General features: G+C 41.7%; 1 protein-coding gene across 1 annotated transcript in view; it reads right to left on the bottom strand.

Annotated features, from left to right (window-relative positions):
• LOC138948044 (multiple epidermal growth factor-like domains protein 6) overlaps nt 1-27,301 on the bottom strand; it is a 77,451-nt gene that overhangs the window by 34,307 nt on the left and 15,843 nt on the right. The window contains exons 5-6 of the mRNA XM_070319572.1: nt 18,640-18,717; nt 1,920-2,000 (exon numbers count right to left, since the gene is read on the bottom strand). Of these exons, the coding sequence (XP_070175673.1) occupies nt 1,920-2,000; nt 18,640-18,717 (159 nt within the window). The remainder of the gene's footprint in view (nt 1-1,919; nt 2,001-18,639; nt 18,718-27,301) is intronic.

The following is a 27,301-nucleotide window of genomic DNA, read 5'->3' as shown; positions in this document are numbered from 1 at the left end:
TTGTCGATAACCACTCGCTAAAAAATCCACTAACTACCTGCTGGCGAGGCGCAATGATACAGCCTCAACTAGTCTCGGTTAGCTTTGAGGGTCATTTTACAAGTAGGAAATATGAAGGCCAACGAAATACCGAGATCATAAGGAATTCGAAGTGATGACGTCGAATACGTGACGTAAGTTGATGCATGAATTCCTCCGGACTACGTCAGTCAATTCCAAAGATCGCTTTTGTGATAAACATAACTTGTTTTAAAGTTTGCTGTCCAGAAACCCGTCAAAAAAGAAGGGAAAATGTGTGTGAAAGAAAACAAAACAGGAGCAGAGTGATACAATAGGAATACAGAGACATATTTCTTGGGACTTGACCCTTGCAGGTAGGTGGACTGAAAGTAGTGTGTGAACAGAACCGAACCAATTCTGTCTGTTTACAACCGCATGAAAGCAGGAAAGAGATCGTCGTCAGATTGAATTACAATATCATTAATTAATCGGTCTTCATCGTTAATTGACGCCCTCCCAAAGTCTAATTGAAGCCCTCCGTCGCTTCGCTCCGTCGGGCTTCAATTACCTTTGGTCGGGCGTCAATCCCCGATGAAGACCTCGAAGTTTCAAATGGAAGCATGTTAATGTGTAATTGTTCAAGAGAACATTCACGTCTGACTGATCCTACGGCCACCTGCATCAATTCATTTTAGTTATCGAACCCTGAGAATATCCCACATATACAAACTTGCAGCACCCCGACCCCCTTCCCACCACCACCACTAGCCTTAAAATCAACATCCTCTTGATTAAAAAAAAAAGAAAGAGATTTGTTTTACAAGAACCCTAATTTTTGTGTGACAACATTGGCTTGCCAAGACAAAGCATATGTACTCAGACACTTGCATGACCTCATAACTGATACATTGACACCATGACAGAAACTAAGCTGTGACCAAATCAAACAATGACGTCATAATTTGAGGAGGTCAAGACTTATAACCTAGATAAATCAGTGGATATTTTCAGTGGTGAACATGTTTTCCAACAAATATTTTCATGCTGTGACTATGACATTTGACAAAAGTTTTGGTGATGTCTGCTGACTATCAACACCTGCAATTGTGTGAAATGTGGAGACTTATGCTTCCAAATTAACCGAGAAAACCTCAACGTAAAGTTTGTACAAACATGACCCAGCTGTGATCCCCAAATCTGACGGGGGTTTACCAAACAAGGGTCATGTCGGCAGATTATCAAACTTTTAAAGTTTTCAAAGTTTCATAACTATAGCTTCAAAGAGGCTAGAGATAACGTCAATGTTATGTTATTATCAATCGAACATGACCCCCTGAGATCCCAAATTTAACGATGGACAAACAAAAAGGGGTCACTTTGTGAGATTCTCAAAACCTAAAAGTTTTAAAGGTCCAGCTTGAAAAAACATCGGAGATAATCTCAACGTTAAGTATTTTGTCCACGGACGGATGAGTCTTAGTATCCACCCGTGTTCCTTCTGTATGGGCGGCCGGCCGACCCGTCCATCAATACAGACGGACACGGATGCATGAATACTAAATACTCACCCATTGCTCAGGTTAGTCAAAAACGAGTAAAAATTGTTTCTGACCCTAGTCTTTCAAAGCTTCACGGAAGTTTGACTCAGAATGTCCACAGCAAAATCGGATTTTGAATTGTAGGGACCGTCATCGTAGAAAGAACAGCAGAGCTCAGCGGACACTACCAGTAGTGACACTCCTTTGACGCTACGGTAAAACAATGAACTGAGATCGGCATAATTTTAAAGAAGAAACGCCGTCTATACAACGTCCGCCCAGTGATTTGTCTTTGAGAAGAACATGGGTCGGAAGGGTTTGTTAACTGCGTGTGTCCACTGGTTATTTCCCCCGAGCAGTCTGACAAGGACGATAACTCACTGCACTTATTGAGCGAGTCACAGAAAGTGCCGCTCGCACAGTCGCTGCCGCTCGTACTGCACGTCCCGCCGAAAGCGATTTCTGAAACATACACAAAGCTACAAGTCACTGGCCTTAATATACAATTCAAAAAAAGTAAAGGACCACTTTTTTAAACGCATGCCACATAAAAATGACAAGGTTACATTATATATTTTTTTCTGTATTGTTTTATTGAAGAACTGAGGACTGTCTCCAGAAATTGTCACGTCAATCATGCCAGCGAGAACAACGCTAGAGCTTGTTACTCGAGACAACCCTCAGATTTCAAATTTACAACAGTAGTATTTCTTACAACGAAAAATTGCAAAATCTTATCCCGGCAGCGATCATTAGTTAATCTCCCACTAATCGGTAGTGAGATGTCCTACGACGCAAGGTGATCTCTCCCCGGACCATCACAGAGCCCCCATCGAACGATATCGTTCTAGAACCGCGCCATCTGCAAAGCGCTCTCTACGACGCCTCCAGACTCTGATGCGCCCATCAGCAGGATCCAAGACGAGGCGGGACCCATTTGTAACCACCTCACATGTTGCGTGGACAAGGCTCGTTGGGCAGCTTGGATGGTTGGCAGTCAATTTTGTTTTGCGGACTGGGCGTCTTTCACTGAAGTTGACAGCGTGTAAGCAGTTTATAACACTTTGATCACTGACAACAGTGTGTGGTGGCAGCTCATGGTCGATGCCTGCTGCCTTATCAGTAACCTTTTTTTGCTGCATGACCTTCATTTGGATGAGGCGATCCTTCATTGTTATGCATGGTGACTGTAGGCCGACCATAACATTATCGTAACTGTACTCTGCCAATTGCTTGAAGCCATTCCTTCAGTCCGATGACGTTGAAGTGAGACACTGAACCACTTGCCTGGCAGACACAACATCTTGCCTTATCCAAGTCGCTCCGTTTTTGTGATAGGGGCATGTTGTTTCATTGCCTTATTTTTGCCAGTGTGTAATTTTACAAACACAAATTTGTGAGCACATTCCGTGGCTGGAACCATGTTGTAGCACGTGCATTTCTGGTTTTTGTCTTGGCATGTCTTGCACTGATTTCCTAAGAGTTTGAAAGCTGCCCCCTTTTTACAGAAAACCTCCCTTTTTCCGCCTGTTTAGCATGACACAGTAACACTGCCTGCCAAAAATGTTCCTACAACAAGACTTACTGCCCTTTTTGTTAATTAAAAAAAGGGACGTTTTAATCAAATTGTCAAACCCGTGGTTTTTGGCGAATATTATAAAGATTGTGAACATTTCATGACCTGTCCTTAACTTTTCTTGAAGAGTATACTAGTGCCTTCGGTTAGGGGAAGCATATACAACAACCCTGCAAAAAGGATTAGAAGCGTGAACACTGGTACTAGTGTACATTATGTCATGCAGATTCCAGAAATCGAGGGAAGGTTCTGTGATTTCAACTGGAAGTGACTGTACATAAGCAATAAATAGGTCACCATGACCCATTTCCACAAATATCCTGCATAGACAAGTAAAACTTCAAGTATTGGTACCACCTTAGTTTATGTATTGCAGATTGAAAGAAATGATAGTCTTCTTCTTCTTCGTCGTTCACTAGAGAAAGAAATGATAGTGAAATACGTACATCTCAACCGGAAATAACCGATTATGCAATAAATAGGTCAACATGACCCATTTTTACTAATGTCCTGCATAGAGAAGTAGAACTTCAGTTACTGGTACCTGCTTATTGCATGTATCGTAGATTACTAGAAGTGAAATGCATAAACCTCGACCGGAAGAGACCGATTATGCAATAAGTAGGTCATCTTGACATAGTAATACCCAAAAACTGCAGAAAGAAGAAAAAATGCATTATTTTACAACGGCTTACCTCCAGTCATACAGATTCAGGAAATTGAAGATAAAATATTGATCTCAACTAGAAGTTATCATTACCAAGAAATAGATTATTCAATTTGACCCAGTTTCAGTGAATTTCTCCTGCTTTCCCAAACTTTTGGTTTCTGATCACGAAACATCTCAAATTACAGCATATCTGCTAGCAATGATGAAGACCGATTTCAGGGGAAAATTGACTTGTACTGCTCATATTATGCTTGTGTTGTAAAAGATCAACTACAAAAGTCATGAGTCAATCTCCATGCTAAAATGTCGCTGCTAGAGAAAACCAGGAAGTGAATGATGCGTCGTATTTTTCTTGATCAATAGTGAGAACGTTTTGTACGATTTCAACCACAGACAGAGGCAATGCGTTCCGAGTGTCCAAGACCATGAACAAGCCGCTGTCTTCCTCAAATAGGTTGCCTATGCCCTCGAAGCTTGACAACAATGACTTTACTTCCTCTCTGAACTTCAGTTTGACACTTGAGATCTGATCGTGATGGTCAAACTGAGGAGTCTGCAAAACGAGAGGACCAATTCAAGGACGCACAAATCCAGTTGAAGAACGAGGAACCAGTAGGCAAACTGAGGTTGGTCTTGCTTCGTTTTGTTGCATCACTCCTCGAAACTGAGGGGAGAATGACATGACTGAGCGTACTTGGAGAAGGCCTTGTGCTGCAGGATGTGTGAGCGTACTTGGAGAAGGCCTTGTGCTGCAGGATGTGTGAGCGTACTTGGAGAAGGCCTTGTGCTGCAGGATGTGTGAGCGTACTTGGAGAAGGCCTTGTGCTGCAGGATGTGTGAGCGTACTTGGAGAAGGCCTTGTGCTGCAGGATGTGTGAGCGTACTTGGAGAAGGCCTTGTGCTGCAGGATGTGTGAGCGTACTTGGAGAAGGCCTTGTGCTGCAGGATGTGTGAGCGTACTTGGAGAAGGCCTTGTGCTGCAGGATGTGTGAGCGTACTTGGAGAAGGCCTTGTGCTGCAGGATGTGTGAGCGTACTTGGAGAAGGCCTTGTGCTGCAGGATGTGTGAGCGTACTTGGAGAAGGCCTTGTGCTGCAGGATGTGTGAGCGTACTTGGAGAAGGCCTTGTGCTGCAGGATGTGTGAGCGTACTTGGAGAAGGCCTTGTGCTGCAGGATGTGTGAGCGTACTTGGAGAAGGCCTTGTGCTGCAGGATGTGTGAGCGTACTTGGAGAAGGCCTTGTGCTGCAGGATGTGTGAGCGTACTTGGAGAAGGCCTTGTGCTGCAGGATGTGTGAGCGTACTTGGAGAAGGCCTTGTGCTGCAGGATGTGTGAGCGTACTTGGAGAAGGCCTTGTGCTGCAGGATGTGTGAGCGTACTTGGAGAAGGCCTTGTGCTGCAGGATGTGTGAGCGTACTTGGAGAAGGCCTTGTGCTGCAGGATGTGTGAGCGTACTTGGAGAAGGCCTTGTGCTGCAGGATGTGTGAGCGTACTTGGAGAAGGCCTTGTGCTGCAGGATGTGTGAGCGTACTTGGAGAAGGCCTTGTGCTGCAGGATGTGTGAGCGTACTTGGAGAAGGCCTTGTGCTGCAGGATGTGTGAGCGTACTTGGAGAAGGCCTTGTGCTGCAGGATGTGTGAGCGTACTTGGAGAAGGCCTTGTGCTGCAGGATGTGTGAGCGTACTTGGAGAAGGCCTTGTGCTGCAGGATGTGTGAGCGTACTTGGAGAAGGCCTTGTGCTGCAGGATGTGTGAGCGTACTTGGAGAAGGCCTTGTGCTGCAGGATGTGTGAGCGTACTTGGAGAAGGCCTTGTGCTGCAGGATGTGTGAGCGTACTTGGAGAAGGCCTTGTGCTGCAGGATGTGTGAGCGTACTTGGAGAAGGCCTTGTGCTGCAGGATGTGTGAGCGTACTTGGAGAAGGCCTTGTGCTGCAGGATGTGTGAGCGTACTTGGAGAAGGCCTTGTGCTGCAGGATGTGTGAGCGTACTTGGAGAAGGCCTTGTGCTGCAGGATGTGTGAGCGTACTTGGAGAAGGCCTTGTGCTGCAGGATGTGTGAGCGTACTTGGAGAAGGCCTTGTGCTGCAGGATGTGTGAGCGTACTTGGAGAAGGCCTTGTGCTGCAGGATGTGTGAGCGTACTTGGAGAAGGCCTTGTGCTGCAGGATGTGTGAGCGTACTTGGAGAAGGCCTTGTGCTGCAGGATGTGTGAGCGTACTTGGAGAAGGCCTTGTGCTGCAGGATGTGTGAGCGTACTTGGAGAAGGCCTTGTGCTGCAGGATGTGTGAGCGTACTTGGAGAAGGCCTTGTGCTGCAGGATGTGTGAGCGTACTTGGAGAAGGCCTTGTGCTGCAGGATGTGTGAGCGTACTTGGAGAAGGCCTTGTGCTGCAGGATGTGTGAGCGTACTTGGAGAAGGCCTTGTGCTGCAGGATGTGTGAGCGTACTTGGAGAAGGCCTTGTGCTGCAGGATGTGTGAGCGTACTTGGAGAAGGCCTTGTGCTGCAGGATGTGTGAGCGTACTTGGAGAAGGCCTTGTGCTGCAGGATGTGTGAGCGTACTTGGAGAAGGCCTTGTGCTGCAGGATGTGTGAGCGTACTTGGAGAAGGCCTTGTGCTGCAGGATGTGTGAGCGTACTTGGAGAAGGCCTTGTGCTGCAGGATGTGTGAGCGTACTTGGAGAAGGCCTTGTGCTGCAGGATGTGTGAGCGTACTTGGAGAAGGCCTTGTGCTGCAGGATGTGTGAGCGTACTTGGAGAAGGCCTTGTGCTGCAGGATGTGTGAGCGTACTTGGAGAAGGCCTTGTGCTGCAGGATGTGTGAGCGTACTTGGAGAAGGCCTTGTGCTGCAGGATGTGTGAGCGTACTTGGAGAAGGCCTTGTGCTGCAGGATGTGTGAGCGTACTTGGAGAAGGCCTTGTGCTGCAGGATGTGTGAGCGTACTTGGAGAAGGCCTTGTGCTGCAGGATGTGTGAGCGTACTTGGAGAAGGCCTTGTGCTGCAGGATGTGTGAGCGTACTTGGAGAAGGCCTTGTGCTGCAGGATGTGCAGGGCGACAGCTGTTACCTGGTGGTCATGTCTGGTTCTTGTCACGTGACTGACTTTGATGAAAAAATCTTATGTATGGCAGAATGGAATTCTTTAAGCTGAGGTGACGTTGGTCCTCCCACTACCGTCAAACCAGTCACCAAAGGACTTTAAGGCCACCATTTCAATGTGAAACCCACCCATCATGACAAAGAAAAACTTTTTCTCCGTATGTGTCAGGACATTTCTACGGAATTTCTTTTGCCTATAGCAAAGAGTGGTTGATCCATTGCTGCAGCAGGCGTCTTCCCAGGGTTTAGTTTCTTGACTGCCAAAGCGATGACATACGTTGCGTGTTTTATTAATGCCATTGTGTGAGCATGTGTGACCAAGAGCAGTAGCAGAGCAATGGTTGCAGCAGACTGAGCTGGTTCTTCTTGATGCGCAGCGTGAAAAGCTAACCATGATACAGGTTGGTCAGCATAACAGTACTCCCCAATTGTTTTTCTGCAATGTTCCAGCCACGTGCATTCTGTTGCATGACTGATACCGTAGTTTCAGGACGAATGGTTACCTGTAGGTTTGTGCTACAAGGCGGTGGGAATTGATCATCCCTAGCGACGGCAAGAGGGACGATGTCTGTGTACCAAACAGGACACTGGGCAACATGTGTCCTTCCTTTGACTGACCTGTTAAATATGGAAATGAAACTTTGCCGACGATCAGAGTCGTTCACACCATTTTGTATTAAGAAAATACTTGTCCCGTGGAAAGATTCAGTTGACGTTGTAGAACTGGGGTTGATGTCGATATTGTCAACAACTCCTGCTGTGAACATGCCGTCAGTCATTTGAGGAGGAACCACAACGCCATCCACTTCAAACTTCTTGCAGACAATGTTTGCTATGTCTGTAAATATTGCAAGCACACGAGTGTAGGAGATTCCCATTCCCAGTCTTTCTTCCTGGTCAGCGAGTGCACCTTTAGGCCAAGGTACACTGGTAGTGGTGGCTCTTGTCCCTGGCTGTGCCTTGGGTGTGCAGTCGTATTTGTTGGTGCTTTTTTCTTGGCGTTGAAAGCTAGTAGTTGAGCGATCGATAGGACAGTTTGGTTTTGGAAGGGTTGTTTGCTAGTACCATCCCTTGTTTCAGGGCCGTGTAGGATCATGCTAACTAAAGCTTTCAGCAAAAAGGTACAGCAGTATCTTGGCATCCGCGCTCGAAGGTTCCATTGAATGTATTTGAGAGTTTGAATATTTCTCTGCGTATGAGTTGTGCAGCCTTTGCAAAATGCAGCACTTCCGAATCTTGCGAACAGGCTTTCTTGATTGCATCTCCAATGTCTTTGTCAAACATCAGGACATATTCCCGACCTTGATATGTTGCAACAAGATCTGGAATAGCAGCTTGCAGTCTTTCTCTCAGTCGGGTAGAATGAATCTCTGAGTCTTGCAGCCCTTATTCTGCCAGTCGATTTGTGTACAACTTACACAACTCTGGCATGCAGAAAACTGGTGCTGTTTCTCTGTGGTCCCGAAAGGTCTCCACGTATGACACTAGTTCTACAAAAGCTAAAGCATGAAAACTGTTGTCATCACTCTCAGTTCTTTCTGTCGTTCGATGTCTGTCAACACGCTTATAAAGCTGAGGGAGGCACAGGTTATGATAGTGATACACTGCGTCAATGGCAACCATGTCACCAGCTGACAGTTTAACGAGCAGATGTCGATCTTCTAGGGTGCACACTGACGCACTTTATAGTCAATTTGCAGTGTTGACGCCTTGCCCCTAAATTAAATTTGGAAACTCCCCCTTAAAAATGATGTGATCCGCCTCTGCACACACACAAACACACACAAAGAGAGAAATAAAAAATAGATACAGTTTTTCTTTATTTAAAATACAATTAGATGTGGTCGTAGAACAGGCACTGTAAACAAAACCTAGCATGACATACCACTTGTGTGATGTTTCGGTCAATATCCTTATTTTTCTTTCAGAAATACATTGGCGTTTTGAATGTCAAGGAAAGTGATACAATGCTGTAACAGGCTATCAAGAACGCGAACGCGAAGGCAAACAAGGTAAATACCTACTTCTGACATTAGTTTACTTATTAAACAGGTACCTAGGTTTATGTGAAGCACTACACATGTTCCAACAAGTTTGCTTTATTTCAAATCAAACGATTAGGATAGATGACAGACACAACAACAAACACATTCAATTCTATGTAAAACATACGCAAGGCGCACGTTAACAAGCTGGCCATCACAATGTGCCCATCGTGCATAAAGTGTGGCTTTGGTCGGATCAGTAGCCATGCTTTGTCTGCGGTGCTAAACATGAACTTTCGTTAAAGCGACGATTTAGCAATGTTGTTGTTGTTGCTGCTGCTGCTGTCTGTTCTTGTCACAACTTGTCGCAATATAACAGTGTTTTTTTCTCTCCTGATTCTGAAAAGAAGCTGTTTAACTGTGATATCAGGCCTAGGAACCCCTGATTTTTACTTGGAGCATTCTCAAAGAAACTTGGGGTATGTTTAGAAAAATGAGTGTACTCTATACATCATTCAAATTTTGTTGATCGTATTTATTTTCCACCGACCGTACTGATCATATTTTAGACAATCAAGCGTACACAATACGCCGAAATTGTATGGGTTCCCAGGTCTGTGATATATATATATATATATATTCACCAAGGACTGACTTAGAGATAAGGTTTATTATCTTAGATAGACGATGCACATTTTGAACTGTGCACGAGGACGGTCGGCTAGAGGTCTTTTTGAATTAATTAAACATGTATAACCCCCTTTCCTAATCCCAGAAAAAACACAGGCCTGCACACACAAATACACACGCGCGCACACACATAGGGTGTGTATATGTTCAGATGCAAATTTGAACCTTGCAGACTCTAATGGATCACATTTTTAATCCCTCAGCTCTTTATCTAACTTGAGTTTGATACAAATTACATTCACAGAGAAAGTTGCCAAGGCCTGAATTTGGGTCCGAGCCGGTCAAATACGTACAATAAATGTGCAAACCTTTTGAACGATTACATTTTCATTTCTTTGATTCTCTTTGATTCAGTAAATTTGAAGAAAAAAACTTATTGAATTGCTTTGATGTTTATATTCTTTTCACAGGAAACTCACAAAGACATTGGAAGACACTTTAGACTACACCTGAGGATGCTTTGTCAGATGCATATGATGACAAATGGATCTGCTACATGTATGCAAACTCAGGTTGGTTAATGACTGAACTAGTCAACCAGTTTAAACATATTTTTAATTGCTGTAGGTGTGGTTTCTGTTAATTGTTAGGCCGGCAAATGGTTTTGAAGCTATTGCATTGAAACTTCACATACTTTCAGAGTTTGATGGTTTTAAGACATGTCTCTCGTCAAAATACAGTGTCATTGAGGGATCAAACGTTGGACAAATATTGAAAATCATCAATTTTAGGATCGTCTTTTAATCAAGAGCTTTTGAAATTGTACACACTTTAATCAGATGAAAACTTCACATATGACCCAACTCGTCTTGACCCTAGCCAATATTCAAGGTCACAGCAGGTTATGGCCGGGCATGTCCAAAATATGGGAACAATCAATTGTGTTTCACCCAATTAATCAGGAAAGTCTAAGAAATGGACAGTGGTATGACGTCCAGTTCGGCGTCCGTCTGGAATGCAGTCAGGTGGTGAAATACATTGTTTTTGAGGTTTTCGCAGGTGTTTATGAAACTATTATTTGAAACTTTCCACCTGCTATAGTTTAAGGTATGACGCAACTTTGGTTAATCTTCTTAAAATGTTGAAGGTCACGGCATGGCCAAATTCAGGTTAAAACAAGAAGAGCAAACGCTCGATCGAGTCACTTTCGCAGTTCTGAATATTATATGAGGCATCAGATGGACAGGAAGAAATTGCTATTCACAACACAATGAGTCACGTTCACATAAAATTTGAGCCCGGTCACTTTTATAGTTTCCGAGAAAAGCCCAACGTTAAGTTGTGTGTTGCCGAACAGAAAAGGCTAGTTATCTCCCTTGTTTTTCTGATAACGTTCGTAAAAGGCTACAGATGTAAATACTTTGATGTAAAGAATAATCCTACAAAGTTTCAATCACATCCGATGAACTTTGTCAAAGATATAAAATGTCTAATTTTTCCTTTGACGCTGACCAGTGACCTTGAAAACATATGAGCAACATATGAGCCCGATCGCTTTGATAGTTTCCGAGAAAAGTCCAACGTTAAGGTGGTGTCTACGGACGGCCGGCCGGACAGACTAACACTGACCGATTACATAGAGTCACTTTTTCTCAAGTGACTCAAAAAAGGAAACCTATCTCTTTCGCAACTTTGTATAGAGGTAGATCTATGAAACTGCACACATTGTTTAAATGACCTCGGGACATGATGAAAGCTTGGTAGACCCTTGTCAAGTCAAGGTGACAGCAGGGTTGTTTTTTGGGAAAAAAGGAAATTGTCATGCTTTTGAAGCCAGAGCTTTTAAAGCGCACACACTCACATGGTTTGACTACTTTTCAGTCATGATCAAAACGTTATTGGCCCTCGTCATATTTCAAGTTAACAGATGGGGTCAAGCTTTGGCGACAACATCGTTTTGGGGCGTTTTTGAGAGAAACAATATTGATATTTACCTGTTTTCATATTTTGTTTAGCTGCCTATATATTGTTCAAATGTCGAGGTCATCAGGGGGTCATGTTCAGCTCAGTAAGTAGGAATGGTTTATTTATTTGAAAGTTTATGGAGCTGAAACAAATCAGCCATTTTCCCTCCTTCTCTCCATATCTGCAAAAACCATATACAGATTATACTTTCAGCGTCACAAAGAGTATATTATGCGCTATCCTGGAGAGAACAACAGAGAGTATTTCATTCCACAAACATTGACTCGTCAACAGCGTTTAATAACGATTTATTACCTCAACAGCCTATGAATGTGTAGCTCTCCTTAAGCGAACCCGCTTCCGTGTATGGCTTATCGTTCGTCCGCGAATTTGTAGCCACAACCCTTGTACTGAGCCTTCTTCTGCGTTGAAATCCTCCAACACCCAGTCAAGTAACACCTGACGACCTCGTCGTCAGAAAAATATCTTGCAGCGAAAAGGCGGTCACTTCTCCGTTGCTCTAAGAGCCCTCCTGGACAGGCAGAGCAGGCACGTTGACATAAACAATATCATAACGTGTTGAATACCATCAACTCTTAGACAAGAAACGACCTTCTCTTATCGAAGCATGTGCCAAATGGGTCGTTTTAATGTCCCCCAAAAGCTCGTCAAAAACATCACATGACTCCAGCGACCAATCGCTATCGTCAAAAGTAAAGCGCAGTTTTAGGCTGACTTTGCTAAGCCAGCAAAATCCCGCACGTGGAAACCCTGTACATAATATTACACCTCGCACCCAGCCCAGGCGTGGAGGTAAACGAAATTCCCGAAAGGCACCCTACAGAGTGTTTCTTCCCCAATCAATGTCACCAAACCGTGACAGTGTTCCATAAGGTTCGAACTGCTTTTTTCATGAGAAGATTTAAATCGTTATGTAAATCATTTGTGACATACTGGGGCTTTAAGACACAGGTGACTCGTATGAGCGACTTTTAACAATCTAATTTTTAGATCTTTGTCATTCAACATGTTGCCATTGTTTGAATGCTATCACGAACAAAAATTCACTACATCACAGAAATAAGTTTTAACTCAAATTCCTAACAAATTTGAATTAAAAAAACCAACCCACACCTACAGCAATTAAACATACGTTAAGAAAGCACCGTTCGTCTCCACATCTTTCCCCGGTATGGTATTGCCGTTCTATCAATTGAACATACGTTAAGAAAGCACCGTTCGTCTCCACATCTTTCCGGTATGGTATTGCCGTTCTATCAACTGAACATACGTTAAGAAAGCACCGTTCGTCTCCACATCTTTCCGGTATGGTATTGCCGTTCGTATGCGTTAAGAAAGCCCCGTTCGTCTCCACATCTTTCCGGTATGGTATTGCCGTTCGTATGCGTTAAGAAAGCACCGTTCGTCTCCACATCTTTCCGGTATGGTATTGCCGTTCGTATGCGTTAAGAAAGCACCGTTCGTCTCCACATCTTTCCGGTATGGTATTGCCGTTCGTATGAGTCTAAACTTTATTGTCAAGCTGTTTTTGTTTTGTCTTTTGTTGTTCGTTGTCGTTGCATGTCTACCGTTCCACTGCCACCTACTATCAGTGCAAGTGTAAAATGACGTATTTCCCTAAAAGACTTGCAGAGAATCAGGTGATGCCAATGACAGGCAAGGACATGGTGTAATACATACTACGTTTTGGAACCAGGGAAAATGCAGCACAAATTATTTATCAACCAAATTGATTGACTTGTGCACCATGACAAAAGTTTTCTTTGATCCATAAAAGGTCTTTTGCCAGAAAAATCGTACCCTGCAAGTTGTCACACATTTACATTATTGAAATAAAAAGAAAACACACCAGTAACCAGGTTAGATACGTTAATATCTAGAGTCGATATTTCGGCACGTTACTGCCTTCTTCGGGATGGTAAGCTAAACATTATTGAACAAAATAATCGGTTTAGATTGTATACTTTGACTCCTGATCGAAGAAGCAGAGGAACTGCATACACCTAGGACTGTAAGATCAGCTTTTGCCTGAAACACACACACATACACAAAACAACAGGATTTTAACAAACTTATAAAATTAATGCAATGTCATTGTAAGAAGCCAGAACAATCACCAACTTACATAGTTGATCACACGATTACCCATCACTGAACAATAAATCGAAGTCGGGTGCATTCAATGACTAAAGCAGTAAAGGCTTGGAAAAAAACCTCATCACAAAACATCTCCCCCCCCCCCCACCAAAAATTGATAAAATAAAATAAAACAAGTTTTGTATATAGCGCAGTAAACACCATGCAGGTACAAGCAAAGATTTGACAGTGATAATCCTTGTTACCAAGCATTAATATGACAGTTTTTTTTATATAGGACACATTTTCTAGTTTTAATATCTCTCTCTCTCTCTCTCTCTCTCTCTCTCTCTCTCTCTCTCTCTCTCTCTCTCTCTCTCTTTCTCTCTGGAAAGTAATTTATTGACCTGTGGGTTATTTGCGTGTGTATACACATTGGTGATTCGTAAACTATGTTGAAAGAGATTGTCAAACAATATGTGACCCTCCACCACGAAATGAGTCGCATGTCACCTTTGCATGGTTTTCATATTTTACATTTTCCTAAAGAGTGTTTTATGCTCTATCCAGTGGTGAAAACCGTTTTAGAAAAGAGCGAAAACTGTTTGAGTTATAAGCCTGTGACTAAGCATCACACTGTTACCAGACACTCCCCGGACTTATATTAAGCCTAGCGCAGAACCGCGCGAGGTGACATGCGACTCATTTCGTGGTGGAGGGTCACATATTATATGGGGTGTCTTAAAAAAATGTATATGAAACAAATCTGTCATTATTATCAGGCACTAACAAAGCTATGTCACGGAATGCAACATAAATGGCTTAAAAAGTCGTGTTTCTGTGTGCGCAGGATATTCGCTAGGACAGGACCTCAAGCTGAACCAGCACAACAGCGATGTATTCTTCCATGGCTTCCACGAAAGTCTTCCACCTATAGCGGGCATTGCATACAGATGGTCCAAAAAGGGTTAGGGTTACCCTAACCCTCCTTTTTAACAATTCTTTTGACCAATTATCCCTCAGTTCCCAAGTGAAACATGGAACAATTCTGGACAAATGGAAGGACGTTAGCTTGGGTTATTTTTTTAATCAGTTTACTTATCATTAAATTTGTTACCATTATGCAGACATAATGTAGAATAAAACCAGGAGAGCTTTCGGTAGAAGATATTTCCTGTGTCAAAAGTTAATGCTTATTCTCATTGATGGGTGCTCCAAACTAAGTTATTTTGACTGCCTTATTCGAATTCATTTCCAAGACAGGGCTGAGAAGTCTAGAAGCTTAGGAGAGTATCGTCACAAATCGTCTAGGTGTTTAAGCAAAACTTTCGAATATGTCAGACTTTGCTTTAGAGATGTGTAAATACTGAAAACTGACAGAAATGCTAATAACTTCTACATCAATTGACTGGATAACTTCATATTCAGCATACATGAACTTGATTTTATGCATGAGCAGTTCACAAATTGGCAAATTTGTAGGTGATATGATCCAACTTTTGCGTCACCAATGACACCAACGCTTTTGTATTTGATTACATAAGCAGCGTATAAGTAATGATTATTATCGTTTGTCTCGTATTTTATATGTTAACGAATTACTGCCTTCCATAAAAAAATTGTTACATTTACTTGAATTTACATGTTGCATGTCTTAGACTTGATGCTCTCTTCCTATGCGCTTTCGTCCTAGTCTCTCCTTGTGGTTGTTTGTACTTTCTTCCCCCTCTCCCTCCCTTTTCTTTTTTATCTTCTGTAGATTGTTTTGTTCCTATTTAGCTCCCCATCCCCATTCTTTCAATTTGTTCTTCTGGTTTATTGTTGTTATGTCCACCATTACGAAAATGTGTGTAATTTAGTATTGTTCTGGTCACGTGATATAAGCATTTGCTTGAGTGCGTGTCCTAGCTGTGTGTGTGCGAAGAAATTCTGAATACATTTTTTTTTAAACCAACGCTTTCGTGTCTGAGGATTGCCCTGAACCTAGCTGTAACTGCATGCTTTCTTCAGGTCATCGATAGCCTGGGGGTTGAAGGGGATGTTTTTACATACTCAGACATTCAAAATAATCAAAAAGGGTTTAAACCTGAAGGGTTTAAATTAGGGAAAAATGGCTACCGCTCAATGTCAAAACTCGTTCTGTTTAGTCGACCCCCGAATTTGGAATGTTTTTTTTTAAATTGCACAAAAGTCAGATCATTCAATATACAAAATTGCCATTTATTGGAAAGGCAGAACATAAACTGAAGTTAATGTATACCATATATACAATAATTTGTTCAACAGATGCAGAAGTTATTTGCATTGTTGTGGGTGTCATTATTAGGGGGTCACCCTGTAGAAGAGACGATTTTCTGTAACTAGCAACCCGTAAAATATAATATTATTTGTTATGCATACAAGATCAACATTGACAAATACTTCAAGACTCCTTATTGAAATGTTTTTGTGTGTGTTGCTAATTGATTTACTTTCTATTCACTTTACTCTACATAAGTCACGACAAGAAAAGGTGACAAGGGAGTTAATTTCTTCGGAAGAGGTAATTCGCTCCCCTCAGAACGATTGTCGTAGTTTGTTTGATTTGTTTTCTTCCAATAAGTATTATTTAAAATACATTTCTTTACATCTTGATGTAAAAGGCGCAGTACCCCCCTCCCCCCAGTCAAAATCCGAGTCGGTGAACCAACTTTTTTTCATGCGACTGTGCCTTTTTATGCCACTCAATTTGACATACTTTGCAATCCATAATTGAACGAAATTAAGTACAGGAAATACGTTGTTGTCGTGTTTTTAATATTACATAATGAAATAAAAATGTTAACAACTGGTTTCGTGTTGGGCTTTCTCTCTCTGTCTAAATCTAATCATTACTTCCTTCTGAGGCCTGAAATGTGTTACAGACATTGTTCAGCTTACATTTATTGTTACAATTTGGGTGGATATGTTATTAAGTGTGTCTGTGTTTCTATCATTGGTTGTCAGTGTGGTAAAAAAACAATTAAAAAAGAAAAAAGTACACGTCATTGGTCAAAGTAATTTACCCTTCATCATTATCAAAACATGCAGATACAGGTAATAAATATTTGTGATACTTTAAACAAATACGATGTTTGTTTTTTGCGTCTTCTTTTTTCAGAGCAAACACACATCGTATTTGTTCAAACGTGTATATTCTGCACTTTATAATACCCTGCATGGATCTCCAAATCAAGAATAATGAAAAGTCGTCTAATAGCCCTGCAGCACTCACACGAACATGATAGAAGCTTGCCTGCACCCAGGCTCACTGTATTCGGCTAAAAGAGCTTACCGATGGATCTTCGCTCAGACAAGTGTAGCTGTCTTGTCCACTTGCTCCTGTCGCATAGATCTGTAATGTGCAACATCATCGTTGATTAATAAGTCTGAGGCACAGACACACACACGCGCGCGCATATTTGCGAGAGGATGCACGTAAGTCTATTCAATCAAACAGTATAAAAACATACCACAGACGTGGACATTCGCCGTATAACAAACTCAAGAGATTCATTTGTGTGTGTATGTTCCATCCAGAGTTAGTTGGTTAGTTAGTTAGTTGTTGCTTTTTGGGTCCAGGGGACCATATAAGCCAAATCAGGACCAAAAGTTCATCTTAGGCACATTCAGTCTGTATGTAACAGGACCCATCCCGTAAAAACTTCGAACAGATCTATTAAATTCTGAAATCCTTGACAGTTTTTTCCAATCACCTGTATCTGACCGAAGTAAAAAATCAGCCAGTACAAACATCTACCCCCTCACACGACAATACATATGTGGCGAAAATATGAATCGAGGCCGGGGGGGGGGGGGGGGGGACAAAGCATAAATTAGATCCAGAAATAATTCCACTTCATCATTCCAAACTTCAAGTGTGAAGTGATCGGATGACCCTTACTGTGACAAAGATACGTGCTTAGTATCACAACTGAAAATACAAGCCCGAGGGTTTTAAATTAAGGAAACAATTAAAGTTAAGGAGAGATCAACAGAAATGTCGAGAACATGTAAAATATTGTACTTACAATCCGTTTCAGCATGCTCTTCGAATAAAACTCTCCCAGTCAGCCTCGTGCTTACGATTTCGACAGGATGTTTCCTCTCACGCTGAGCCAATACACGCATTTGGAGTGAATTCAAAGGCCAGAGACGCAGTACAAGCACATTACTATTTAGTTAGATCAAATTCATTTACATTGCTACCTTGCCCAATTTCTGGCTATTTCTGTTGGTAACATCACACATGTGGCAAGCAGTGCTTGTTGCCGACTCTGCTTGGACAAGCAGCAGACGATTTTATTTAAAAACCAAATTCTGATTGGTTAAAACATAAAACCGGAACTCAAAGAACCACTTGTTCTTGTTCTTTGGAAGTACCAAATCAAGAAAAGATAATCAGGTAAATCTGAAATGGGCTCAACACTTTTAAAAAATCGTAGTAAATCAGAAAACACAGTAAACGTTGGAAAAATCGTCCAGTATCGCTTCTAGGGGTCTATACTTGGACAAAACATAAAGCAAGTCAGTAAAGCTGACACTTGAAAATGTCTGTTTAGTTACACTGTAAGTTCACAATCGCTTATTGTAAGACCGCAGCGCTTGTGCCACAAAGTAGAATGAAAACGAAATGTTTCCTCTAAGCCATCACCTTCATTCAGCTTGTATCATAGTATCATAGTATCAAAGCTCTAGTTTAAAAAAACATTCGAGATAACCTCAACATTAACGAGCATGACCCCGCTGTGTCCCCAAAATTTGACGAGGGTCAACAAAACTGGGATCACTTCGTGAGATCATAACACCCTAAAAGTGTGCAGAGGTATAGCTTCAAAAACTTACGGATGAACGGCTGGCCGGACACATTTGAATCCTGGACCTCACCAATTTCTCAGGTTGGTAAAAGAAACATAGATGTTAACACAATCGTGTAGGCAGGCAGAATGTGTGTGTGTGTGTGGGGGGGGGGCGTACTAGTGTGTACACGTGCGTGCGTGCGTGAGTGCGAGTCACACAAAGATATATTTGGAGTAGGGTGGCTGGGTGTGGGGAGTCCAGGCGCTCACTGCATGTGGCATCAGTGTCGCAGACCGTGCCGCTCACACAATCCATGTCCTTGTCACAGATCTGGCCCAGCTCCAGCCCTGCCACACACCAAATCATGTCATTTACTTCATTATCCCGTTGTTGTAAAAGTCGAGCTTCATCCTCCCAGCGGAAAGCTAGCAGAGAGTTGCACTACTTAGGTATGTATGTGTTTAGGTGTAATCAGCCACCCTGAAGTTATTGCAGAATGACCAATCTCATTAACTGCCACTGTGGTGATACGGGGCTGGGACATTGATACTGTCTCTGAACCTACACATAAAGTTGACTCGTGTCATTCAAGGCCCGGATTCAAATCCGTGATCACATGTCCTGTGCTCGAGCAACTGAGCGACCGGCCCCCGGTTATGCAACCTGCTGTGTGTGTTAGACACGCTCGAGTTGAATATATTTACAACTAAAGTGTCATTTGAAGCATTTCGAAATGCTTGCTAATTTTCACATTTATGTGTTCAGTCCGACAGGATACAGATTTATTTGTTAAACTCTCTCTGGCATGTCGGATTATTTTGTTTTTCATTTATATACACATAAACATAATTTAACATAATTTAACATACAGCATACACAGAATTTATATACACATTGACATAATCTAACATACGGCATACACAGAATTTACATACACATTAACATAATTTAACATACACATTAACATAATTTAACAAACAGCATACACAGAATTTACCAGCATAAGATAAGATTGTCTCAGCGCATACACACGCACATATACTGTTCAAAAAAAGAAACGCATAGTTGCTACTTGCCAAATTTGTTTTATTTTTCGAAACAATTAACAGAAAATTCAATATTTAGATTATTTGTTTGAAATTTGGTATGGACACAGTTGAATGCACACACAGTTCATTTTGCATCTTCAAATCAATCAGTCAATCAATACGATTGGGTGCCGAGGCTGTCAAGTCAGTAGGGGGTGTGACTGCCTTGAGCAGCACCAACTGCCCGGCACCTTCTGGGCATGGACTGGATCAGATGCCGGATATCTTGCTGTGGGATGGTGTCCCACTCCTCCTGAAGTGCCTGCAATAGATCGCGGTGATTTGCCGGCGCTTCTTCTCGCCTGCGCACACGTCTGTCCAATTCATCCCAGAGGTGTTCTATCGGGTTCATGTCTGGCGACATGGATGGCCAGGGAAGCACCTGGACATGGTGGTCGGTGAGGAACTGGGTGCTGAGTCGTGCTGTGTGCGGGTGAGCGTTGTCCTGCTGGAATATGGCATCCTGGTCAGCCAGAAGAGGAAGGGCGTGTGGGCGCAGAATTTCCTCCACGTATCGCTGGGCAGTTATGCGCCCTTGGACGTGCACCAGGGTGCTCCTTCCAGCGGTATTGATCGCCCCCCACACCATGACGCCTCCACCACCATGAACGGGTGCCTCATCCACACAGTTGGGCGCGTAACGTTCGTTTACTCTCCGGTAGACCCTCCTCCGACCATCATGTCGCTGGAGCAGGAAGTAGGACTCGTCGCTGAACCACACGTGTCTCCAGTGATTCCGGATGGTCCAGCGAAGGTGCTGGTTGCCCCACTGCACTCGGTTCTGGCGATGGCGGCGGGTGAGGACAGCTCCTCCGTGAGGTCTGCGAGCTCTCAAACCAGCTTCATGCAGGCGGTTCCGCACGGTCTGGTCCGATAATCGGTGTGGCCCGGGGAGAGCCTGGACAGAAGATGAGGCCGACAGGAAACGATTCCGGAGGTGGCGGAGCCGTATGAAGCGGTCGTGAGCAGCAGTTGTCGCCCTTGGTCTTCCCGCTCGTGGCAAGTCAGCAACGGAGCCAGTGGCTTGAAACCTGACCCACAGTCTACTGATGGTGCTCTGGGACACGTGGAAGTGCCTGGCGATTGCACTTTGACTTTGGCCTGCTTGTAAACGACCCAATGCAATTTGGCGGTCTTCTCTGCTCAATCGGGCCATCTTTCGTCGCTGAATTGTCGTCTGATTTCTTTTTGGCGAACAATCCGCTTTTATGGGTTTTGGAAGACATGGTGAGAGCTCAATATTCCCCGAGTTTCACGAGATTACACTAAAGCATGACGAGTGGTCATGCCAAATGAGCAATTTTGACATTGTAGCCACTGATAACGCATGCGTCACGTGCAGAGCTCACTTGTGGCAATGGACGAAAGGTCGACGACCAGATAAACATTTTCTGCAGTTTGGTGGATATCCTTGTAGCCATATAACTAAATTAACCAAATATTACAAGCTATGCGTTTCTTTTTTTGAACAGTATACTTAGACAAGACACATACATAGACCAACAGGGTGGGTGGTTGAAAGGACAGGCGACATAGGGGGGGGGGGGGGGGTAGGTGGGGACGGTGATCACACTTTAGCCACCAAGCATACATGGGGTTTAATTATCGACTGAACGTATTGTAGTCTGTGGGGATTTTAATGCGGTTTTGAACAATGATATGGATATTGTGAGTGGAGAAAACCACCCTAAAAACGTGGTCTTGTCCCTAAACGAATTTAAGAACTCATGTGGACTTACTGATACCTGGCGGATATTTCATCCTACACTTAAAGAATATTCTTGGTCCAGAAGGAATGAGTTCGTTGCCAGAAGAATTGATTACGTGTTTTCGAGTGACTCGGTGTTTAATGATGTGCTTGACTGCAGCATGTTTCCTGTCTCTTTTTCCGACCACAGATGTATTCAAACTGAGATTAGATATCGATGTTCTCAGTTGGAGCGGGGTCCCGGTTACTGGAAGTTTAATAATAATTTGTTAAAAGATCTTGTTTTTGTGCACAAGATGAATGAATTAATAGACACATGTTTGTGTGAAAATAAGTTGATGGCTCCCCAAGAACAATGGGAGTTCCTGAAATTGCAAATTAAAGATGAAACCATGACGTACAGTGTTTACAAACCATGACGTACAGTGTTTACAAACCATGACGTACAGTGTTTACAAACCATGACGTACAGTGTTTACAAACCATGACGTACCGTGTTTACAAACCATGACGTACAGTGTTTACAAACCATGACGTACAGTGTTTACAAACCATGACGAACAGTGTTTACAAACCATGACGTACAGTGTTTACAAAGCAAAACGGAAAAAATGAAATAGTGCAGTCGTATGGGGAACTGAATGAGTGCGACGTTATCCTTGACACTGACCCCAAGAATGAATCGGTACAAGAGAAACGTGATTTAATACGATTAAAGTTGGAATTGTTTGCAAAAAAAACCCACAATGGTGAGAGCAAGAGTTAAATGGATAGAAGAAGGAGAAAAAAATGTTTTTGAATTTGGAAAAAAGTAGAGCAAATTCCAAAGTTATGAATAAATTGGAATTGGATAACGGCCAAGTTTTAAGTAATCAGTGTGACATTTTACATGCCCAAAAGGAGCATTTTGAACATTTGTATAGTACAAAAGTAACACCTCATGCATGGATTTTCACAGAAAGTTGATAATTATGTTGTTACAGGGATGTGAAGTTCCACAGTTACGAGAGAGGGAGAAGGAAGAATGTGAAGGTCTAATAACTGTAAACGAAGCAACAGCATCGCTTAAGCAACTTAATAATGGTTCAGTACCGGGTCTTGATGGCCTGTCTATAGAATGTCTCAAATGTTTTTGGTTGAAGTTGAAATTTGTTGTGGTAGACTCCTTCAACGTTGCCTTTGCAGAGGGAAGTTTGACACATTCACAATCTCTGGCTCTAATTACACTTATTCACCAAGGAAAAGAATTAACAAAAACAAAATTGCAAAATTGGAGACCCATTTCGTTAACGAACTCTGATTATAAATTGTTGGCAAAATGTTTGGCAAACAGAATGTGTCGTGTTGTTGATTCTATTGTACATAAAGAGCAGACAGGTTTTTTAAAAGGAAGATCAGTTGCATCGTTATTAAGAACAATTGACGACGTTGTAGATCTGACTAGGGTATCCAACATGCCCGGTGCTATTATGGCAGTCAATTTTAAACAAGCATTTGACAGCATTTCTAAGGATTATATGCTATATGCATTTTTGAAGTTTGGATTTGACAAGGATTTTGTTAGATGGGTAAAAGTATTGATGAACGAAAGTAAAAGTTGTGTTGGGTATTCTGGTTGGATAAGTGATTATTTTACGGCGGACGTTGGTATTAGACAAGGATGTCCTTTTTCTCCACTGGCTTTTGTTTTGGCAATAGAATTATTGGCAATACGGGTTAGATCCGATGATAGAATTAAAGGTATTGTGTTAAAACGTAGTACGGTGGGAAATTTAAGTTGTGTTTTGAAGATTGTGTTGTATGCCGACGATGTAACATTGTTTTTAAGAGACACAGATGATGTGAATGTAGTGATGGATTTGTTCCGCACGTTTGCGAATATGTCTGTCTAGAGATAAACCGTACAAAAACGGAGGCCATGTGGGTTGGGTCCAATAGAGGCCATGGTGCCGAGTGTAACGGTCTGGTTTGGAAAAATAAGTTGAGGATACTCGGCATTGTTTTTTGTAACTTTTGTGCAGCATCCTCCCTTGAGGAGAACTGGTCATCCAGGATAAATACAATTGTGCAGATATTAAGTGTTTGGCAAAGAAGAAATTTAGGTTACTTTGAAAAATTGTGCGTTATTAAAAGTGTTGTTGTTCCTCGGTTAGTTTACGTTATGAAGACCGGCACGGTTGGCTTAGTGGTAAGGCGTCCGCCCCGTGATCGGGAGGTCGTGGGTTCGAACCCCGGCCGGGTTATACCTAAGACTTTAAAATTGGCAATCTAGTGGCTGCTCCGCCTGGCGTCTGGCATTATGGGGTTAGTGCTAGGACTGGTTGGTCCGGTGTCAGAATAATGTGACTGGGTGAGACATGAAGCCTGTGCTGCGACTTCTGTCTTGTGTGTGGCGCACGTTATATGTCAATGCAGCACCGCCCTGATATGGCCCTTCGTGGTCGGCTGGGCGTTAAACAAACAAACAAACAAACAAATACGTTATGAAGGCACTCTGTATTTCAGAAAAGGTTTTAGAAAGAGTAAATACCCTCTTATTTTGGTTTTTGTGGAAAAGGAAAGACGTCAATAAAAAAGCCTTTGAAAAGGTTTAAAGATCCGTGTTGAAAAGTCAACATGAAAAAGGAGGCATTAAAATGGTTGATTTAAAATTAATTCAGTCCTCCATCTTGTGTGAATGGGCGTCGAAATTACAAACGTCCTCGGTGGAAGATAGATGGACATTTGTACCATCTTTCTGGTTTTTCAAATTTGGAGAAGATTTTGCATGTTTTAAATTTAGAGTGAATTGGAAAAGGATAAAGGGAGTTGAAATGATAAAATCGTTGTTTTGGAAGAAATTTTTAAAAGTTTGGATTCAGAATAATAAGGATATGATATGTAAGGATGTTAATTCTGAATGTATTTGGAATAACAATAAGGTTATGTATCAGAAGTGTGTTCTTTTTTTTAAGACATGGGCACAACACGTATAACCTACGTAGCTGACTTTATGATCGGTAACGACTGCTTGATACTCCAGAAATAGGGGAGATAATTGGGTTTTTTCCCTCACTATTTATGCAATATAAAGTTGTGTACAGTGCAGTGAAAATGTTTGTTAGACAAACCTTAGGTCGCGTGACTGTTTCTGAAAAATCAGAATTTTCGCAATTTTTTGTGTGGGGAAGAGTTCTTTCGGGCGCGCCAGTATTTAGAGTATTTATTAAGTCTGGAGTATAAGAATCCATGTTGTCTTCATTTTTGGCTGCACAAATTTGATGTTGAAATTACCCCCTGGCATTGGCTAATTGTTCAGAAAGTTTCCCCCGAGACCAGATTGAGAGAATTAAATTGCAAAATTGTGCATAATATTTACCCCACAATTGTTGAAAAAGTTTATTGTACATATTGTTATAATGAGACAGATTATATAGAACATTTCTTTTTTCTGCCAGAAGATTCGTGGTGTTTGGTTGAACGTGATTTATAGAGTAAATAGAAAATTTGGCGTATATATAAGTTTGACAGCAAGGATAGTGTTGCTAGGATTTCCACCAAATGAAAATGTTTCCACTTAAATGGTATGTTATATAAATGATTTGTTAATTGTCGCTAAAATGTGTATTGGTAAATATGGATATGGTGTGCCAATTGATATCATTTGTATGTTTGATTTTGAATTAAGGTTAAGAAATATTTTGTGATTACTTGATGTGATTGGAAAAAGACCAATGAAGAAGGATGCTCCCCGCCTTACAAAAAAGAAAAAAAAAGAAACAAAGGCAAAACAACTCAGGGTTGAAGCATGCAACTGAGGTCAAACAAAAAAATAAAAAAAATATAGGCGTAACAGTACTGTATAATATGTGTTATGAATAAATGGAACAGGGAGTATCACATTCATAATGTTCATACGAAATCAATCAATACAATTATCCTATGGCATTAATGAAAAAAGTGTCTATATAAACACCAATCCTTTGCAAATTTACCATAATAATTATCTATACTAGCATTATACTTTTCGATCAGAAACCTTTGTTTAAAAATTTTCACAAAAACATTTAGTGTTGGGACTGTCTTATTTAATTTGGCTCCAAATATACTTTGTTTGGCAAGGAGAATAAACAAATTAAAAACAGCATCCGTATGAAAGTTGTGTAAATACCCTAAAATGACAAGCTCTTTTTGACAAATTCAAATTACTGCAATGTGTGAAATTTAGGCATAACCATTTTGTGAAATCAGACCAAAACAGCTTAACTTTAGTGCACTCCCAAAACAAATGTTCTGAGGTTTCCTCTTGCTGTGTACAAAAGCTACATAGTGATGTGTCAGAAATTGTCATCAAAAATAACAGGCGTTGAGTGGGAACAATTCTATGTAATATTCTGTATTGGAACCACCTCGGGTATGTGTCTTGTGTAGTTCGCCTTCTTGTCAAAAACACATTTTTAACATTTACATCAAACTTCAATAAATTGGTCCATTTTTCAATGCACTGTAAATTGCCATCATTTTTCACAAGATGGGTATATATATGTTTTACTCCACCTTTAGATATTTTTTTTCCATAAAACATCATCACCAGTATGAAAAACATTGTTTAAAACTGCATCCAACTTTAATCTTTTATGATAATTCTTAACTGAGCGCATAACACCCTCGAAGAACACAAAATTCAGTTGTAAATTTGGATGTTTCAATTCAAAATCGTTATATGACAAAAAAACATCAGCTCCCATCAAGTGACCGACTGTATTAAATAATGCCGTTTCCCATCCAATTCCTGTTAAAAATAACCTTTTTATGAATGCAAATATGTACATCATAATACAGACGCTCTGAGGCAAAATCACTCAAGGAGATGGGGACACATTTACATGCAAAATGCTTATAATGTTTGAAAACATCTCTCCAGAAAGGATTCTGAACTCTTTGCATCAGTATGTTTCCAAACTCACCTCCTCTCTTGTGAATATTATGTACAAGTGGACACAGAGCTTGTAGAAGTTTAGTTACTTTTCCTTCACTACAAAGGACTCGCTGTAACCATGATACCTTCAGAGCTGACAAAAAGCATTTCAAATCCACCATTTTAACCCCCCCCCCCCTCTTCAAACGACTGATATGTTGTTGTTCTCTTTATTCTATCTTTCTTACCATCCCATAGAAATGAAAAAAATAACTTATTCAAATCAAACAAGAATGTATCATCAGGGTCTGGTAAACTCATAAACAAATGAGTTAACTTAGACAACGCCAAACTCTTAATAACTGTTATTTTTCCAAAAGGGGTTACATTTCTTCTGGACCAGGACCTTAACAAATTCTCAATTTCTACCCTGGTAGCTCTGTTGGTAGAGCACTGGACTTGTGATTGGAAGGTCGCAGGTTCGAATTCGGGCCGGGACGGACACGGGTCAACTTTATGTGCAGACCCAGAGACGGAAGCCATGTCCCACCCCCGTGTCATCACAATGGCACGTAAAAGACCTTGGTCATTCTGCCATAAGTGCAGGTGGCTGAATACACCTAAACACGCAGACACCTGGGTAGCGCGACTCCGTTGCTGCTAGGTTTCCACTGGGAGGAAGCGACCCGAATTTCCCAGCGATGGGACCATAAAGTAATGAAAATGAAAAATGAAATGAAATTTATATTCATAATTAAGGGGTATAATGTCATCTAAGTTGACTGAAAAAACAATACTAAGGACTTTAAATGTTACAGGGTTCCAACTGAGCCTAAGTTCCAGCATACATTTAATAGTACAATTTTGATGTGTGTGACAAATGGATTTGTACATAGTTCAGTCTAAAAAGTGTTTGACAAATGTGTACATATTGGCTTGCCATACTTTTGGGTTTGCATGACTTGACTGCGTGATGAAGGGTCACCGGTTGAACTGGGGTGATCTGATTTTGCAAGCTATATTTTCATTGGTTGCCTGGTTATAGGATTGACCAATGAGAGAGGAGATTTCTAAAAAGGAGGTATAGCCATTTTGGATTGAATAGAGCAGAACATTACCGGCAACTGGGGAAGACAGACGTCTCTGTTCATGTCTCCACGTTTTGGTCGGAATGTTGCTCGAAGGACATTGAGGTCGAATGTAATACGACTCATGTTTTGGATGAATCATGTGTGATT

This window comes from Littorina saxatilis, linkage group LG15 (assembly GCF_037325665.1).
Source record: "Littorina saxatilis isolate snail1 linkage group LG15, US_GU_Lsax_2.0, whole genome shotgun sequence".
Classification (NCBI taxonomy): domain Eukaryota; kingdom Metazoa; phylum Mollusca; class Gastropoda; order Littorinimorpha; family Littorinidae; genus Littorina; species Littorina saxatilis.
Note: the sequence above shows the minus strand (reverse complement) of the source record. Positions and strands in the feature narration are given on the sequence as shown.